The 18,195-nt window shown below is 41.2% G+C and overlaps 1 protein-coding gene across 1 annotated transcript in view; it reads left to right on the forward strand.

The window, feature by feature from the left end:
• Positions 1-2,361: 2,361 nt before the first annotated feature.
• LOC145349484 (uncharacterized) overlaps positions 2,362-18,195 on the forward strand; it is a 71,656-nt gene continuing 55,822 nt past the window's right edge. The window contains exon 1 of the mRNA XM_080198020.1: positions 2,362-2,488. Coding sequence (XP_080054146.1) covers positions 2,362-2,488 — 127 coding nt within the window. The remainder of the gene's footprint in view (positions 2,489-18,195) is intronic.

Here is an 18,195-nt window from a genome sequence, read left to right on the forward strand (position 1 = left end):
TGAACGTCCCCACTTCTTATTTTATGTGAGAAGAAAAACCCTTTTAGCTGCAGCTGGTGAGCCTATGACGTTTCCCTGAGGGACTCCAACAACAATGTCCTCTTGACCTCCAAAAAACATAACTATCTCCCTCTGTGCTCTGCATGACTCCAACCGGTGGAGAGCTTTTCTCTTGAATCCCATTCACTTTAATTTTGTTAGGACTTCTTAATGCCGCATTTAACTAAATGCTGCCTTGGTGTCAAAGAGCAGTCACTCTCTTAGCACACGTCTGGAATTCAGCTCATTTGTCCATGTTTGGACCAAGGTTGCAATGAATCCTGAACTTAAGGGGTCTTGGTAAAATCTAAACTGAACATCACTGAGCAGGTTATTAGTAAGTGTCACTTGATGGCACTACTGATGACAGTTTTCATCTGATTCAAAATTAGTCTCAAAGCAAGGTAGGATCAACTGTTGGCCATTCAGCCCCTTGAGCCAAAGGTGAGACAATCCTGTCAGAACAGTTCCTGTTATAGTATGCAACATTTCTCCTATTGTTAAATCAGGTAATCCCTGCTGTGAAGCAGTTAACAGCATTTAATTGATGAGAAGGCTGCTTATTACAGCATTCTGGTTGTAACACAGAATTGGATTGTATACAGCAACATGGAATTCAGGCAGGCTGTCTATGTAAATAATGAAAAGAATGAATGAACTTAAAAGAAATAAAGTACGTTCAAAGTGTATTCATTTTGTTATAATGTAGGGAAACACAACAATTAGATTACAATCTGTGTACAGCAGTACAACCAGAGGAATGAATGACCAGATAATTTGTACAATGTATGAAGGATAAATGCTGACCAGGACACCAAGAAAATGCCCCTAGTCTTCTTCAGGCACTACCTTATTACTTTTTCACCTGAGGGAGCAGATGTAGCCTCAGTTGAACATCTCATCCAAAAGATGGCGCCTCCAGCAGCACAGCTCCCCTCTCTTTAGGAGTACATTGAGATTTTTTATTCCGGCCTCTAGGAGCAGGGTTGAACCTCCAGCATTTGGATGCAATGGCAAGCTTGTTATCACTGATCCAAAGTTGACACTATTGATTTTCCGTAGGATAGATTTTGCATATGTCATTCGACGCAGCATGTGGAAAACCACAAGAACCAATATGATGAAATGGTCAGTGAAAAAGAAGCTGAATTAAAATGCTTGAAACAGAAGAAACTTTACCACACAACCTAAGTACCAGAAACAGAGTACATGTGAATGAACCGTCAAGATGTAAGACTGTATTGTATTGTGATGATATTCATAGAATCCTTACAGTACAGAAGGGGACCGTTTGGCCCATTGAGTCTGTACCAACCATAATCCCACCCAGGCCCTATTCCCATAACCCTCATTTACCCAGTTAATCCCCCTGATACTAGGGTCAATTGAGCGTGGCAATCAACCTAACCAGCACATCTTTGGACTTCGGGAGGAAACTGGAGCACTCAGAGGAAACCCACACAGACACGGGGAGAACATGCAAATTCCACACAGACAGTGACCCAAGATTGGAATTGAATCCAGGTCCCTGGCGCTGTGAGGCAGCAGTGTTAACCACTGTGCCAACATGCCACCCGTACATTGCACACATTGCCATGTAAAGTGCTCAGCAGAACAAGACTCGATATGGGACTGGGGAATGGCACTGTCCACAGAGTGAAGTATGTAGTCACATGGTCAGAGAACAGTCTAGAACAGAACTCGGTAAGCAGCAAGCCTGTATGGAAGACCATTTTTGGAAATGTAGATAGTTAAAGCCGACCAATAAAAATGTTTATGTTTAAACACACAGGCCCCAAGATTTCATTAATAGGCATCACCACTGCAACATAAAAAACCCATATTAAATACATCATGTGCAATTTTGGGAGTGATCAAGTTCGATCCCCGATATTATTGTCTTTAAGAGTGAGCACTTGTTGTACTACATATACATGGAGGGATGGATTGTTCATAAAAAAAGAACCACTTGAGGAGTAGAGAGATGCTCCCCCAGTCATTGATACCATTAAGTAATGTTTTCTGGGGCAGGCCATGTGATGTAAGAATGGGAACGGCCGCATTTTTGCGAGCTCTGGCTTACTCATCTTTTAATTCTTTTACTTTTCCTGATGCACACCCATAATTATACAATTCTGGAGTGTATATTCCGTGTTATATTCCTGGAAGATCCTGGTTAAGCTTGGGTGGCATGGAGCTGAACAAAGTCAACAAAATCCTTGTTTAATCAAGGGAATCAGAGACACCACGGTGGGTCCTCATTTGCATTGGCAGTTTGGTTGGTGAGTGGGCTCATGCTCTGTCGATGTTGTAGGCATCGAGATGATGGATGTCATTGCAGGTAAATTTGTGGATGACGGTCTTGGCTCCATGGCACAAGTCATTGGTGATCACATTGATGAACCGCAAGATATCCAGAAGAAAATGGATGAAGCGGAGGAAAGAACCTGTCAGTCAAGAGGGTATTTTCCTCAGTGGAGCCTCACCTTGAATACTTGGAAATTCTGCTAAATGGTATGTCGGATACGCTGGTTAATTGGTGGAATGGGCCAGAGAAGGAGTGTCCATGCAGCTGATTTTCCAACGGGAGCTGAGGATAATTCCCAACTGAATTTGAGAACTTTTCATAATCTTGATTGGAAGGCTGGGCGTATCTAGTTCATAGAAGTATACGGAATCTGGTCTTTGAGTTTTGGGGTCAGTTATATCCCTAATCACTGGTCTTATGTTATCTTGGCCTTGGCGTTCATTGCGAAGGGCTGAAGGTGGCCAGATATGATGGGATCGCACCACCTGCCCTGGTGTAGGTCTCTCTGCTGGGGCTTCTGGGCTACGACATGATGGAGGTACAGAGGTCTTGCTGAAGCTATGGATAGATCCTCAACAGTGTTAGACCATCCTGTCAAGACTTTGACAAGAGGTCACCTGGACTTGAAACGTCAGCTCTTTTCTCTCCTTACAGATGCTGCCAGACCTGCTGCAAGTTTCCACATTTTCTCTTTTGGTTTCAGATTCCAGCATCCACAGTGCTTTGCTTTTATGTGTCAAGGCTTTGGCCTGTTCAAGCTCCATGGATGGCTGTATTATCCATTATTAATCCTGAACTGCTCCCCTTGTGATGACAATTTGATTTGGTGATATTGTCTTTTATCTTGACAAGAGTATTTGATATATGAGCAATGAGGTGTATGTCGTCTGTTATTCTGTGATTCTTTGAGAGCAGGAATATCCATTTATTTACAATGGAATTTATCCACTTGTATGCTATGGCAGTGGAACAAGGGAGGCTATGGGCAGGATTTTATGGCCCTGCTAATCCCCAAACCATAAAATCCCACCCAAGATCAACAGACCTTTCCATGGTCAGCCCCTTTATTGCTCCAATTCTCATGGCGGTGGAAAAATTCTGGCCTTTGGTTTAAAGAGTGTTGTTTTCCCACATGTTTCTGGGGGAGCGGGGTGGATCTAGCCATGTGTCATATTCAAATTCCTATTACAGGGGTATTTCCTATGCTTAGGGACTGGTTATGGGTCACCTTCACTCTCACAGATTCACTACAGTAGAGAAGGAGGCCATTCGGCCTACCGACAACAATCCCATCTGGCCCCTATCCCCCTAACTGCATGTCTTTACCCTGAACTCCCCTGATACTAAGGGTCAATTCAGCACGGCCAATCAAGGTAACCTGCACATCGTTGGACTGTGCGAGGAAATGGGAGCACCCGGAGGAAACCCACACTGGCAAAGGGAGAACGTGCAAACTCCACATAGACAGTGACCCAAGGCCGGAATTGAACCTGGGTCTCCGGCACTGTGAGGCACTACTGTGTCACCATCCTATTGGGGAGCATTCTGGAGTGGTTCTATGGCATCAGAGTTGTGCGATATTTATCCTTTTTTTGGATTGTAATCCTGACAATTATAATTAAAGATTGCTTTATATGGCATCCTTTGCCTTAATTATGGATAATATGAGTAGTGCCGCATCAGGGCACAGGTTTGATATAGAGGTGGTGGGAATGGCCTTAAAAGCCCTCATGGTAGGTGAAGAAAAATTCAACTAATGGCATCGTGTTTTGCCTTTTTTGAGACACAGTACCTGTTGCATGAACTGCCACGCCTTTGTACAACCTCTTAAAACTCACTCAATATATGGATTTTGGAAAGCAATTTCCATCCTCTGTTAAACTCCATAAAGATTTTACCTACAACTCATGTAAGTAACCATTAAGGTTTATTCATATCCTTTGAAAAGTATTTAGCTCTTTAGTGAGAGTTTTGGAGAGCTAAGAGATAATTGAAACACTAATTGGATTTTACGTAGAATTTTGCAGCACAAAAACAGGTCATTCTTCCCAGCAGGTACTTGCCTAAGCTTAGAAGCTAGGCAGCTTACTCCCACCTTAATTTATCTTTTCATGTCAACACATATTCTATTTCTTTTCCCCTCATGAACTTATCCAATCTCCTCTGAAAAGGAACCTATGCACTTTGCTTCAAACACTTCTTGTCGTAGTAAGTTTCCCATTCTCACATCTCTCTGAGTAAGTAAGGTTTTCCTGAATTCCTTTTCCTCCAGAGTATGGGATTTAATATCAATAGTAAACGTTTTAGAAGAATCACCTTGTACTGAAATGTTTGCCAAATTTTTACATAAAGCACACATACAAGCACCCATGCTTTCTCATTCTCAAAGTATTGTTTGTTAGTAAACAGTTACTAACAATTACCATAAACCAACTGCTGCACATATTCTGCCTGATGTATATCTGTACAAGAAATTCCAGGTAACTAATCATTAATTTGAAACCTTTTCAGAAGATATTTCAGATTCATTTCTGGTCCTGCTGAAGCTGAGGCTGAGGGACTGTTGCATACTTGGTATTGAGCTTCCAAAAGTTGGGAACAATTGTCCCTATTGCATATTCATTGAATTTGGACTTGATTTGGTTTATCAATGGAGACTTACTGAATTGATCTCAGGGGAGAGATAGTGGAAGTGAAATCTGCAGAGGGGCACCTCTACAAGGCAAGTTAATTTTGTCGGCTGCAGCAGTGCATTGGTGGTTGGCATGACTCAGAAGGAGCACTCCTTCATCTGACTCAGAATTCAGGGTCAAATTTCAATCCAGGGATTTGAGCACAAAATCGGTAACGAGGGAATACTGCTCTGTTGGAGATCACACCTTTGGGATGAGATGTTAAACCAAGATTCCACCTGCTCTCTCAGGTGGTCAGAAAAGATCCTATAGCACAATATTTGAAGAAGAGTGGGAAATTTTTCCCAATTTCAAATCGAAGTTTTTGCACTTATTGGTACCAAGGCAGCTCTTTTGCTTGGTTACATCATGCTGGGGCAATAGGATAAGTTAAAGTTTATTTATTAGTGTCATAACACTGCAATGAAGTTACTGTGAAAATCCCCAAGAAGAATTTAGCATGGCCAATGCACCTAACCAGCACATCTTTTGGACTGTGGGAGGAAAGCAGAACACCAGGAGAAAACCCAAAGGAAACCAGAAAGCCTCATTGCACAGAGTATTGCAAAATGAGGATTAATGAAGAAAACAGTCTGCAGATCAGGCAGTTTCTGTGAAAAGATTTTTTAAAAATGCAGTGCCTGAATTTTAAGATGTCCTGTCCCACAGAAGTAGGCAAAAGCACTCGGGAGATACTATGGAAGAACTCTTTGCTCATTAGTGCATTGACTGTCATTGTAACTGTTTCCACTTGGTCAGGATTTTCCACATAGGCAGACCAGATGAGTATCTGAAAAAGATGGTGAGCTAATTTAGATTTAAATCTTGGTTCTATAGCATCAGCATGACCCCAATGCCATTTTAAAAGCTGGCTGAAGAGTGCTTTGTCCACCCTCCTTCTAGTAACAGCTCACAGTCTGGCTAAAATGAAGCACAAAGTTTTCTACTTTATCATTGTTGTGGGGCTGAGAGCAACAAAACCAGCCTCAAGCCTGAAACTACAGCATTCCACAGCTGTTGAGCTATCCCAGACGATACTTCAAATCTGCCTGCAGTCCCTTGGATGATACTGACAAGTCGTACCCTCAAGATGGATCTTCTATTGTTACCATCGAGAAGAGTCTACCTCAATGTTCCTGTAGTTACGGGGTCTGTGTCCAAAATGCTAACTCAGTTCTCTATACAGAGGCTCTCTAGCTTATTAGGTGTCTCTAGCATTTCCATTTTTGTCTCATTTTACCAGTATCTGCAGTATTTTACTTTTTTGGATCTGCTTGAAAAATGACCATCAGTTAAGATGTGGCTGAAATAGTTCTACATCTGTGGAGCCACAGTAAATGTCCTCTGCTGGTCAGGAGCACTGGTTGTATATCACTATGAGACCTCTGAAACCCCATCACAGGTTATCAGAATACAATGGAATAAGCCATACTAGACTCAGAGCTTGGTTTTAGCAAACTGTGTTTAGTGTGAATGGGCTGGAAGCTGGTTTTTGGCCCCTGTGAAATCAATGGTGCATAGAATCTGACGTCTGCCCAGAACCAATCCAATTGTCTCTGAACAGGTTTGCACAAAATAAAGAATGAACCCCTTGCCAGAATGATAATTCCCTGAATGTGCACATACAAACGTCTTGGTTTTATGATATGGAGTTGCTGGCGTTGGACTTGCGTAGGCACAGTAAGTAGTGTCACAACACCAGGTTAAAGTACAACAGGTTTATTTGGTAGCACCAGCTTTCAGAGTGCTGCTCCTTCATCAGGTGACTACCTGATGAAGGAGCAGCGCCCTGAAAGCTCGTGCTACCAATTAAACCTGTTGGACTTTAACCTGGTTTTATGAAGAATTAAATAAAAAACGAGTGAAATGAATACTTTGGGCACAGAATTGTTTAGTGCAACGCTGCTTGTAGTGGTATTAAGGAGGCCACTCTTTATGTGTTGTTTATGTTATGTTGCGGCACTCTGGCATTGTCAAGAGATCTCAGGCCTTGCTAAGAACAAAAGGTATTTACTGATAAGAGAAACTTGGTAAAAGAATTGCAACTCTAGGTTGCCCTACAGTCAGGTGCCAGTCTTCTTTTGTCAGAGGAAATGTCTTTTGAAGGAGATGTTAAACAGAGGCCCCATTTACTCTCTGAAGCTGGATGTTAAAGATCTTATGACACTATTTTGAAAAATTCAAAGGCGTTATCCCATTGTCCTGCCAATACTTACCCCTCAATTAAAGTCACAAAAACAGACGGTCATCACTTACATTTGTGCGAGCTTGTGGTGTAGACATTAGCTCCCAATGATTCCTACACTACAATAGCCACCTCACTTTAAAAAACACTCTAGTTGCTGTGAAATGCTGAAGTCGCGAATGGCGGTATATAAATGCAATTCTTTTTAAGTGGCTATCAAAGATCTCTTTGATGAAAGAGCAGTGGCGTCCTCCCTCGTGTCTTGCCATTATTTATCCTTCAGCCTACAAGTCTAAAACAGACGATCTGGACATTTATCTCACTGGTGTGCGTGGGGTCCTTGCAGTGAAGAAATTGACTGCCTGTTTCCTGCATTAAAACACTGACTTTACGTCAAAGAGATTTTAATTGGCTGTAAAGCGCATTCAGACATCCTAAGATGGCAAAATGTGTTGCATAAGTGCCTATTCATTCTTAGATGTTCATAATATGTTGATCATAATGGAATAAAAACTGATTAGAAATAAATAAATCAACTTGCCTTTACTATTTGCTTCCAAAACCTGGGCGCGGTGTTCCAAACTGTACCTCAGTTAATATGCTGCCAACTATGATTAACATATTAAGGCAAATGAGAACAAAGATTTTCTGGTTACCTCTTCATACTAGTCCTAACATTTCCTACCTTTACTTTGGATATATTATGGAAAATTCCTCTCTAATACTGCACTTCACAGACTTTGTAAATACAAAGAGCATTTATTAATAAGAAAACATCAGCCTGCTCTGCGCAAGCCCGCAAGAAACTACAAAGGGTCATGAATGTAGCCCAGTCCATCATGCAAACCAGCCTCCCATCTATTGACTCTGTCTACAATCCCCGCTGCCTCGGAAAAACAGCCAGCATAATTAAGGATATACTGTCTTCTACCTTCTTCTGTCAGGAAAAAGAAACATAAGTCTGAGATCATGTATGAACCAACTCAAGAACAGCTTCTTCCCTGCTGCCATCAGACTTTTGAATGGACCTACATCGCACTAAGTTGATCATACTCCACACCCAAGCTTTGACTGTAACATTATTGTACACGCTCCTTTCCTTCTCTATGAACAGTATGTTTTGTTTGTATAGCATGCAAGAAACAATACTTTTCACTGTATACCACTATATGTGGCAATAATAAATCAAATCAAATCAAATGAAAGCCTCACGACTGTCCTTAGCTCCCTACATATCTCCGTGCCTAAGAGGACTCCAACCCCCTCCCCCCAGATGATTATCCACTCTGAATCCCAATTGGTCACACAAGCCAGGTGACCCTTATTCTGCTGTGTTGCCCTTAAAGGGACAGTTACCACAACCTCCATGTTTGGGGCGACACAGTGGCACAGTGATAAGCAGGGACCTGAGTTCAATTCCTGGCTTGGGTCACTGTTTGTGTGGAGTTGCACATTCTCCCCATGTCTCCCTGTGTTTCCTCCGGGTGCTCCCGTTTCCTCCCACGCTAAAGATGTGCAGATTATATGGATTGGCCGTGCTAAATTGCCCCTTAGTATTAGAGCGACTAGTTAGGGTAAATGCATTGCATTATGGAGATAAGGCCTGGGTAGGATTGTGGTCGGCGCAGATCTGTTGGGCCAAATGGCCTCCTTTTGCACTGTATAACTCTATGATTCCATGATTCTTCCCTATAGAAAGGAAATGAAGCAGCTCAAGTAAATGGAGCTGTAGAGCCTAAATCCAACAACACAATACTTTGATGAAAGGTCATTCAGATTTGAAATATTGGCCTTATTCAATCTCCAGAGATGCTGTCAGACCTGTTGAGTTTCTCCAGCATTTTGTTTTTGTTTCAGATTCCAGTATCCACAATATTTTGCCTTTAACCACTGTTTCACAGCATACACAACACATACATTCACAGCTTCAAAGTATTAAATTCAGTTGTACTTTATTTTGTTTGTCTTTAAGTTTAAAGGACTAGAGCAAGCAGCTCCAAGAGTGCAAAAGCAAAATTCAACAGTTGCTGAAACTCTAAAGAGTGGGCAGCCATCAGAGTTGAATTAGTGAAGGAAACTAGACGAAAGCATATTGAACCATTTTGTAGAGTGTGTGTTCACTCAAATGTCAGTCTACTGGAAGATCAGACATTTAGATCAAGGTTTCATCCATGACAATAGATCAATAACAGGCTTGAGATATCTATGCAATATACACTGATTGATCTTGTGATCTCTGATGTAGCTTGCAATTAGTCTGATGCATAAAACCTCAGGGCTGTGTTTTCTTTAATTAACAGTGGCACTGGCTTCCCTGTGGAGAATTGTTTATCTGCTGGTTGGAATTCAGCAGGCAGACTAAATTCTTGACAAACTGAGGTAGCTTTTATCCTCACTCTAAAGATAAAAGTCCCAGGCATATTTTCTCTGCATCTGTAAACATGACTGGACAAGGGTGGATATGTACAGTCCAGCTGTTCCTTTTATCCTCCTCACTTGCCTCCAAATAATCTAAATAGAATTAATCAGTAAAGTGCCCATTTTAAGTACAATCTACCTGATTTTGTAATCTGTCCACATGTATTACATGATGTGGGTATGCCGGCGTTGGACTGGCGTAAACACAGTAAAAAGTCTGACAACACCAGGCTTTAGTCCAACCAATTTATTTGATAATAGACTCACAAGCTTTTGGGGTTAGCCCCTTCATCAGGTGAATGGAGAGTTCTGGCCTCAGACAGAGCATATAAAGCACAGACAGTTTAGAGATTATTGATTAGAATGTGGATCCTTACACCTAACCTGCTGTTCAAGACCTGAAGTGGCTGACAGTGTGAGTGGAAGGAGCACTGATCACAGGTTAAAGAGATGTGTATTGTCTCCAGACAGTACAGTAAGTGAGGTTTTGCAAACCCAGGCAAGTCACGGGGGTTACAGATAGTGCGACATGAACCCAAGATCCCTGTTGAGACCGTCCTCATGTGTACGGAACTTGGCTATCAGTGTATCATGTATCACAGACAGCTGCCACTATCGGTCAAATGATGTTAACCATTTGCCATTACCATAGCAGTCAATTCTTAGGGATTCCACATTTAATATAGTGAGTTGGAGTTAGTTGGCGCAATGGGAATCTTGCCATCGATTGGAGAACCCACAATGCATCTCTGTCAGTTCCATGGAGGAGGTCTAATAGTACAAAATGGTCATTGTGGTGTTTTGAGAATTGCATTGTTCACATTATCAACTTAAGGCTGCCATATACTTGTACCAGTAGATGTAGCCTGGAAAGAGAATGAAAGAATCTATTGTTCTGGCAGCCCATGCAGTTCTGTTTCTTACAAAATCTTACTGTTTCTTCTCAGGAAATTCACAATGACAATGAAGATGGTGAAATACAAAGCATCACTTTCAGTATGAAACTTAGAAGGCATTTGTCTACTTTCTGGAGATATCATTTATTGAGAGATTTAGAGAACATGCTACTGCTATAGCCTGTGGTTAGACACACACACACACACACACACACATGACACTGCAGCTCAGAATTAGCAACAAGGAGACCTGCATAGTGTAGCTACACACTGATCTGGCCAGAATAGCCAACTAAACAGAGAAAAGAAAGTCCCAAATCATTACACTGAAGGTTTCTTTGAAAGGAATGTGATTGCGGATGTTTGATCACACTATCACTTCACTGCTCATCAAGGTTAAAGTTTGTTTATTTATTAGTGTCACAAGTAGGTTTATATTAATACTGCAATGAACTTACTGTGAAAATTCCCTAGTCACCACGCTCCGGCGCCTGTTCAGGTACACTGTGAAAGAATTTAGCGTAGCCAATGACCTAACCAGCACATCATTTGCACTGTAGGAGGAAACTGGAGCATCAGGAGGAAACCCACACAGACACAGGGAGAACATGCAAATTCCACACAGACAGTGGCCCAAGCCAGGAATCGAATCCAGGCTCCTGGCACTGTGAGACAGCAATGTTAACCAATGTGCCACTGTGCCACCCTAGGTTGTGTTGGTTATGTTCAAACCACCACATTTAAAATGCACTCAAAGCTTTCATCTGTATTCCCATTTGGCAAATGTGTCTGTGATGTTTCAAAGCTGTAATGACAAGTTTGGCAATCACACATGACCTCTCCACTATGGGAGAATTGGGAAATATTGTTGAGTCACCAGTCGGGCAAGATGAAAATGACTACACCTCAGCAAAAATTATGCTAACAATCTATTTCATGTCCAAGAACATGACAATAGACAAAACAATTGTGTTCTGCGCACTAAGCAAGGAACACATGAGACAATTCATCAATATTCCATGTGATTGAGGCAACTAGCAAACAAATGTGACTTCAGTGATGTTGAACATGTCAAATGGGAAATCAAAACACAAATAATCAAAGATTGTCCCTGTAGTCAACTATGCTGAAAACCCTCGAGAAAGGTAGAAAACTGTTAGAGCTGCATGAGTTAGCAAGATCACTATAGCTTTCAGAGTTCAGAGCTACTGAAGTTAAGGCTGATGACAGTAAGCACTGCATTCCAAGTTCAACTCCTGCGAACACTGTTCATTACTGCATTTCTAGGAAATTGCCTGCAAAACAACAAGTCTTACAGAGTTGTGACTTGTCCAAAGAATTCCTCTGTGGCAGTACTTACCAACACCAGAAGAATGTCCTGATACTGGCCAACAATGCAAAGCACGTAGAACATAAAACATAGAACATTACAGCGCAGTACAGGCCCTTCGGCCCTCGATGTTGCGCCGACCAGTGGAACCAATCTAATGCCCCTCTAACCTAAACTATTCCAATATTATCCATATGTCTATCCAATGACCATTTGAATGCCCTTAAATGTGGAAAGCTCAAGTACTTTAGTTTGTCTTTATCACTCAGTGAGATCAATGACAAAGACAAATACAATCAGAAGGGTGCCCCTTATATGCCCCATAAGAAAAGGACAAGGAATGTAACCAATGTATAGGTGGATGGCCCTGAGTATACTTGTGTTCTCTCTTTTGGACACAGCAACCAACCACGTGTAACAGTGACCATTGGCTTCTGGGAAGAAAATGCTTAGATACAGGAGCATCAATGCCATGGGAGACAAAACATTCAACGAACTTCAGGGATGCCCCATTCTTTGCAAAATAGAAATTTTCTTACTTAGGATAATGATTTAATTTAATTTGATTTGATTTGATTTATTATTGTCACATGAATTAGTATACAGTGTTAGCATGTATACTAACATACTGACAGAGCATATTGTTCATAGAGGACATAGGGGAGAAGGAAAGGAGAGAATGTAGAATGCAGTGTTACGGTCATAACTAGGATGTAGAGAAAGATTAACTTAATGTAAGCTCGGTCTATTCAAAAGTCTGATCGCAGCAAGGAAGAAGCTGTGCTTGAGTCAGTTGTTATGTGACCTCAGGCTTTTGTATCCTTTTCCTGAGGGAAGAAGGTAGAAGAGAGGATGTCCAGGACGCGTGGGGTCCTTGATGGACTATGTTCACAACGTTTTGTAACTTCTTCTGGCCTTGGTTGGAGCAGGAGTCATACCAAGCTGTGATACATCCAGAAAGGGTGTTTTCTATGATGCATTTGCAAAAATTGGTGAGAGTCATAGTGGGCAAGCTGAATTTCCATAGCTTCCTAAGAAAATAGAGGTGACAATGACAAAATACTGAAAATTCTTCAGAGTTTTGAAATACCAGTCTCATTCAAAGACACCAGAATGAATGTTGTATTCTGTGTTATATCTGGAGAAAGTAACATGTTTATCAATTTCCACACAGCATAAGGTTTACACATGATTACAATCACTTACACAGTTCTTACTCAGCAATATTCTCGAGTTGATTGCTGACCACTTCACTGTTACTGGCAAACTGCAAGATGTTGTGGACCTAACATGTCTTCAGTCATGCAAGCACACAGATGAATACCATTCAAGAAGAAAGCTGATAGAGGATGAATTTCAGTACTTGACTGTGCGGTTAGTGGGAGAGTTAGGGATGAGCCTATTCCTTCAGTCTCACCCATCGATAAATCCAAGAGCAGAAACCAGCCGAAAATCTGCATTGATATGTGATTACCAAGCCAAGCAGTAAAATGCAAAAGACACTTGACACTGATAATTAATGATATCATGGAGAAAATGAATGGTGCTAAATACTTAGCAAAACTTGCCATCAATGCAGATTACCATCAAATTGAGCTTGCAGAATAATCAAGGTATCTTTTGGTATTCTCCACTCACAATGGAATTTTTAATACAAGAGGATCAATTCTGAAGTGAACTCAACAGCAGAGATTGACCCAATCTGAGCTTCAAGGACTCTGGTAATATCCTGATCTATGGTCACACTGAAATTGAACTTGCTACATACTGACATGCATGTCCACAAAGTCTTAGAGAATGTAACCTCAGAAAGTTGAAGCCACTTCACATGTAGCAAAACCTAGGAACATTGTCTGTGAAGGATTTGTTACAAACTCCATAAACCAAAATAAAAAGTCACTGAATGTTCCCTATTTAAGAAATTACCAATAAGATTCCACTGGTTGGAGTCATATCTGGCACCACAGAAGATGGTTTTGGTTGCTGGAGGTCAATCATCTCAGCTCCAGAACATAACTACAGGAGTTCCATCCATCTTTGGTTTCTTCATCAATGACCTTCCATCATAAGGTGGAAAATGGGGATGTTTACTTTGAATTGCACAATGTTCAACAACACCTATGATCCTCCAGATACTGAAGTGGACTATATCCAAATGCAGCAAGACCTGGACAAAATTCAGACTTGGGATGACAAGTGGCAGGTAATATGTGCACTACACAAGTGCGAGGCAATGATCACCTCCAACAAGAGAAAATCTAACCATCACCCCTTGACATTCAATGGCATTACTAACACTGAATTCCCCACCATCGATACCTCAACACTCAAGAAGCTTAACATCATCCAGGACAAAGCAACTTGCCTGATTAGCAACCCCTCCACAAATATTCACTCCCTTCATCACCAAAACACTCTGGCAGCAGTGTGCACCATCTACAAGGTCCACTTCAGGAACTCACCAAGGTTCCTTAGACAACACTTTCGAAATCACATTACTACTCCATCTGGAAAGGCAGCAGACACACGAGCACACAGCCACCTGGATGTTCCCCTCCAAGCCATTCACCATGTTGACTTGGAAATACCTTGTCATTCCTTCACTGTTGCCAGGTCAACATTTTGGAACTCCCTTCCTTACAGCAATGTGGGTACACCTTACTGCAGAGACAGAGCGGTTCAAGAAGGCAGCTCACCACCATTTTTCTCGGGAGAAATTAGGGATGGGCAATAAATGCTGGCCTAGCCAGTGATGTCACATCTCATGAATGAATTGTAAAACAAGAACAGGAAAACAATGCTTCAAATAAAAAGGTAAATGTTGCTGTAATTGATACAGCAAGGATATGTTTTACAAAACCACAAGCACCTTATAACAGTCCTGGCACACGTGCGGCATCATGTTCAGTTCCAAAGTTCTCAGCCTCTGGTACATAGGATCTCTTACTTTCCTGCTCAATCAATTTGGCTGTGATTCAATTCACTGACAGCTATATTCCAAGATCCCGGATTATGGTTAACACCGATGAGGTACAGGTCTACGATCCATCTCTCACTTGGCTCATGTCAGTGCTGATGGCGTCATTTTCCAGAGTTTCTCTTCAATTGGCCAATCAACAACACCAGTTCACGATCTGGTCCTCTGATATAAACTCTCAGATTTTTTGCCTACCTGAGCTATTCATCCCAATTTTAGGATTCAGACTATTTTAGTCCAGCTGCACATAACTTGCAAGATTTTCTCGAATTTTATTCTTCTTAATGTCAAACAGAAAACTGTTTTTCTGTAGAGAACTCAGCTTACTCCTCTACAAACCAGGAGTTTGATATCTGTATCCAACTGCAGCATGGCTCTGTGTCAGCAGCTCTCCTTTGTGTCTGCCAGTCATAAGTTCATAAGTTTATAAGATATAGGAGCAAAATTAGACCATTCGGCCAATCAAGTCCGCTCCGCCATTCGATCATGACTGATATGCTCCTCATTTCTATTTTCCTGCCTTCTCCCCATAAGGGAAATAGCCTCACAGCTTCTTTCTTAATTTGGACCAACATTTCTTATTGTTTAAAAAGGCATAATTGATCTCTTTACAACTGATGCAACCTCTTAAAAATGCCTTTCAAATATTCTTAATGTTTTAATTGTTTATTACAGATACCACAGACATTTCATGTAAATTCCTTATTGTACTGCTTCCAGGTCAAAGGTTGTCACAGATGGACTAGTGTGAAGGGTATGAATGTCAGTTTGTGTTTGGACTATAGCTAAAAGAAAAATGTTTCTATGCAATGGATTTTACCTTGACCACTGCTATGACTTTATTATATTTCTTGTAGCACCATCGCCAACTGCTTAGATCAGGTTTCCTGACTCTGTGACCTCAATTGCCTCTCTGTTCTCCTTCCCTTGCTAGAAGAGTACAATACCTCCATTCCTCACCACCTTTTGCACCAAACTCCCAATCCCACATCAGAGAAAATAGGTGCCTCTTTTTAGTCCTTCCACTCAAAGCCACTGCATTCCATACCTTCAGTGGAAATGGATGAATGCAGTCTATATATACACTCTAGGAAAATTGCATCTAAGGAGAATTTGAGTATTAAACCTTCAGTTGTCAGTTTCACTGCCTGAAGACACTTCTATGTCTTGATAATCATCATTAGTCTTAGAATCTAATATCAAATCCAGACTTTCAAACAGATCATTCTTATTTGCACAACAACCATGTAGAATCAGTCTCACCCTTTAGCCCTACACATCTTTTTAAAAGTACTAACTTGCACCAGGTCCTGTTCATCCACTACCATTATGCTTCCAGACCGTTGAATATGCATTTAGTTGTTAACACTCATGTGAGGCCATTAAATTTCTTGCAGCAGTGTATCCAGGTTCTTGGGGATTAAACTCCTGGGATTAGTGGCTATATTGTTTCCATTGCCTTCTCAGTGTGTGTCTGGAAGGCTTCCTGGCCCAGTGTGTTTACACGGCATTTCTCCTTTTTAGCTTCTCCACAAAGACCTACAGCACAGCCTCTTAAATTCTTCATGGAAGCGCCCTGCCTTGGTCACCCATTATTAATTGTTGCACAGAACTGTATTCCCAATAATCCAGCACCTCCAGCACAATGCACCTTCCCTTTAAGAGTTGCTGATGAGCTTTAAACAATGGTGGTGAACATTAAGAAGTAACCACATTTGGTTTCCTGTCAATGTCTACAGCTAATGAGCAATTAGCATTGGCTGTATGTAGAAACCATTATAACGTGCAGGCGACACAAATTTCAAGTGTTGACTGCATGACGTTAAAGGATCTAGATAATTGTGTACTGTGATTATCACACCATTTTTTATTCCTGTTAAAACTCCTGTCTCTCTACTATTCTATGTGCACTTAAAATTCCCCTTAAAACCTACCTTTTTGGCTAAGCTTTTGGCCAGATGTCCGAATATCTCCTTATGTGACCCACTGTCAAATTTTATTTGATAATACTCCTGTGAAGGACTTCGAGTGTTGTATCACATTAAAGACATTGGGCAAGGTTATCCATACAACTGAGACAGCCCGTCATTGGCCAATGGCGGAATCTGCTTGTCCCACCGTTGCCAATGGGGTTTCCCATTGAAAACACTCTCACCACTGTGACACCCGTGGTGGGGATATGTGGTTGGCGGGACCAGAAGATCCCACTGGCATGAACAGATGGAAAGTTCTGGCCATTATATAAATCCAAGATATTGGGCGTGATCTTACCTGCTGTTCATGCCACGGTCCCACGGCAGTGCTGGGATGGGAACATTCAGCCAGAATGAACAGTGATAAGATTCCGGCCATTGTTGCTCAGTAAGATTGGCACAATGGCAACTATTATGGGGTAACTTGAACTATATCAATTAATTTTATTATTGCCATGTGTTCATACAGATACAAGCCAGGATATGATCTGAAATAATGTGATGCTAAAAATTAACTTTTTTTGCTGAAAACAATTAAAGGTTAATAACCCAGGAGGAAGAAATAGTAAAACAGGGAAATAATACTGGTCTGAACTGGTCTTGTATACTTCAAAATGGAACACTGGTAAAACGGAGAAATAAGAATACTGGTGTAAACTGTGTTTTCCTTCTGGGACAGCAAAATGAATACCTTCAGTTAAACTCACTCTCGGAACCATACATTGGGTCCAAAGAATTACAGCCTATAAACTGCAGTTGGTATAAAGCCAGTGGCAAATGCACAATAATGGCTTGCAATGCAAACAAAGTGCTCACCTACCGTTTGTTTTCCAACTGGTCGAAATTGCTGTGATGGTGTTGCGCAGTGCTTAGTAATTTTGTGACAGTTCTTGCCAGCATAATTGCTTAATTGCTCATTAAGGGGTTAGTGTACTGAATTACATGCTTTATCTTATGCACCTGCGATGCACTACCACTATGTGTGGTGTGTACCGCAGCTGAGCCAAATTCTTGCCTTTCAGGTTGCTGAAGGGAACTGCTGCTTTACTGAACTTCTGCCAACAGAGAATTCTCTCTGTCTTGGGGATTGCTTTCATTTTCCCCTGACAATTGACATACCGTATACTTCAGTAAGATTCATAGTTTTTGAAGCTAGTAAAACAAGGACTTGCTGTACGTTAAAAATATTAAGCTATTGAAGAATAAGTTAATAATTAACAGTGATAATGCAATTGTGATTTTACAACAGTAAATGTGTCATCCTAGAATGAGATGAAACAATCAAAGAATCACAGAATTGTTATGCTGCAGAAGGAGGCCATGTGGCCCATCATGTCTCCACTAGTTCTCATGAGTGTCATTCGCTTGTCTTTTCCCCATAACGCTGCACATTATTT

The sequence above is a fragment of the Carcharhinus amblyrhynchos genome, chromosome 10 (genome assembly GCF_965287045.1).
Source record: "Carcharhinus amblyrhynchos chromosome 10, sCarAmb.v2.hapA, whole genome shotgun sequence".
NCBI lineage: Eukaryota > Metazoa > Chordata > Chondrichthyes > Carcharhiniformes > Carcharhinidae > Carcharhinus > Carcharhinus amblyrhynchos.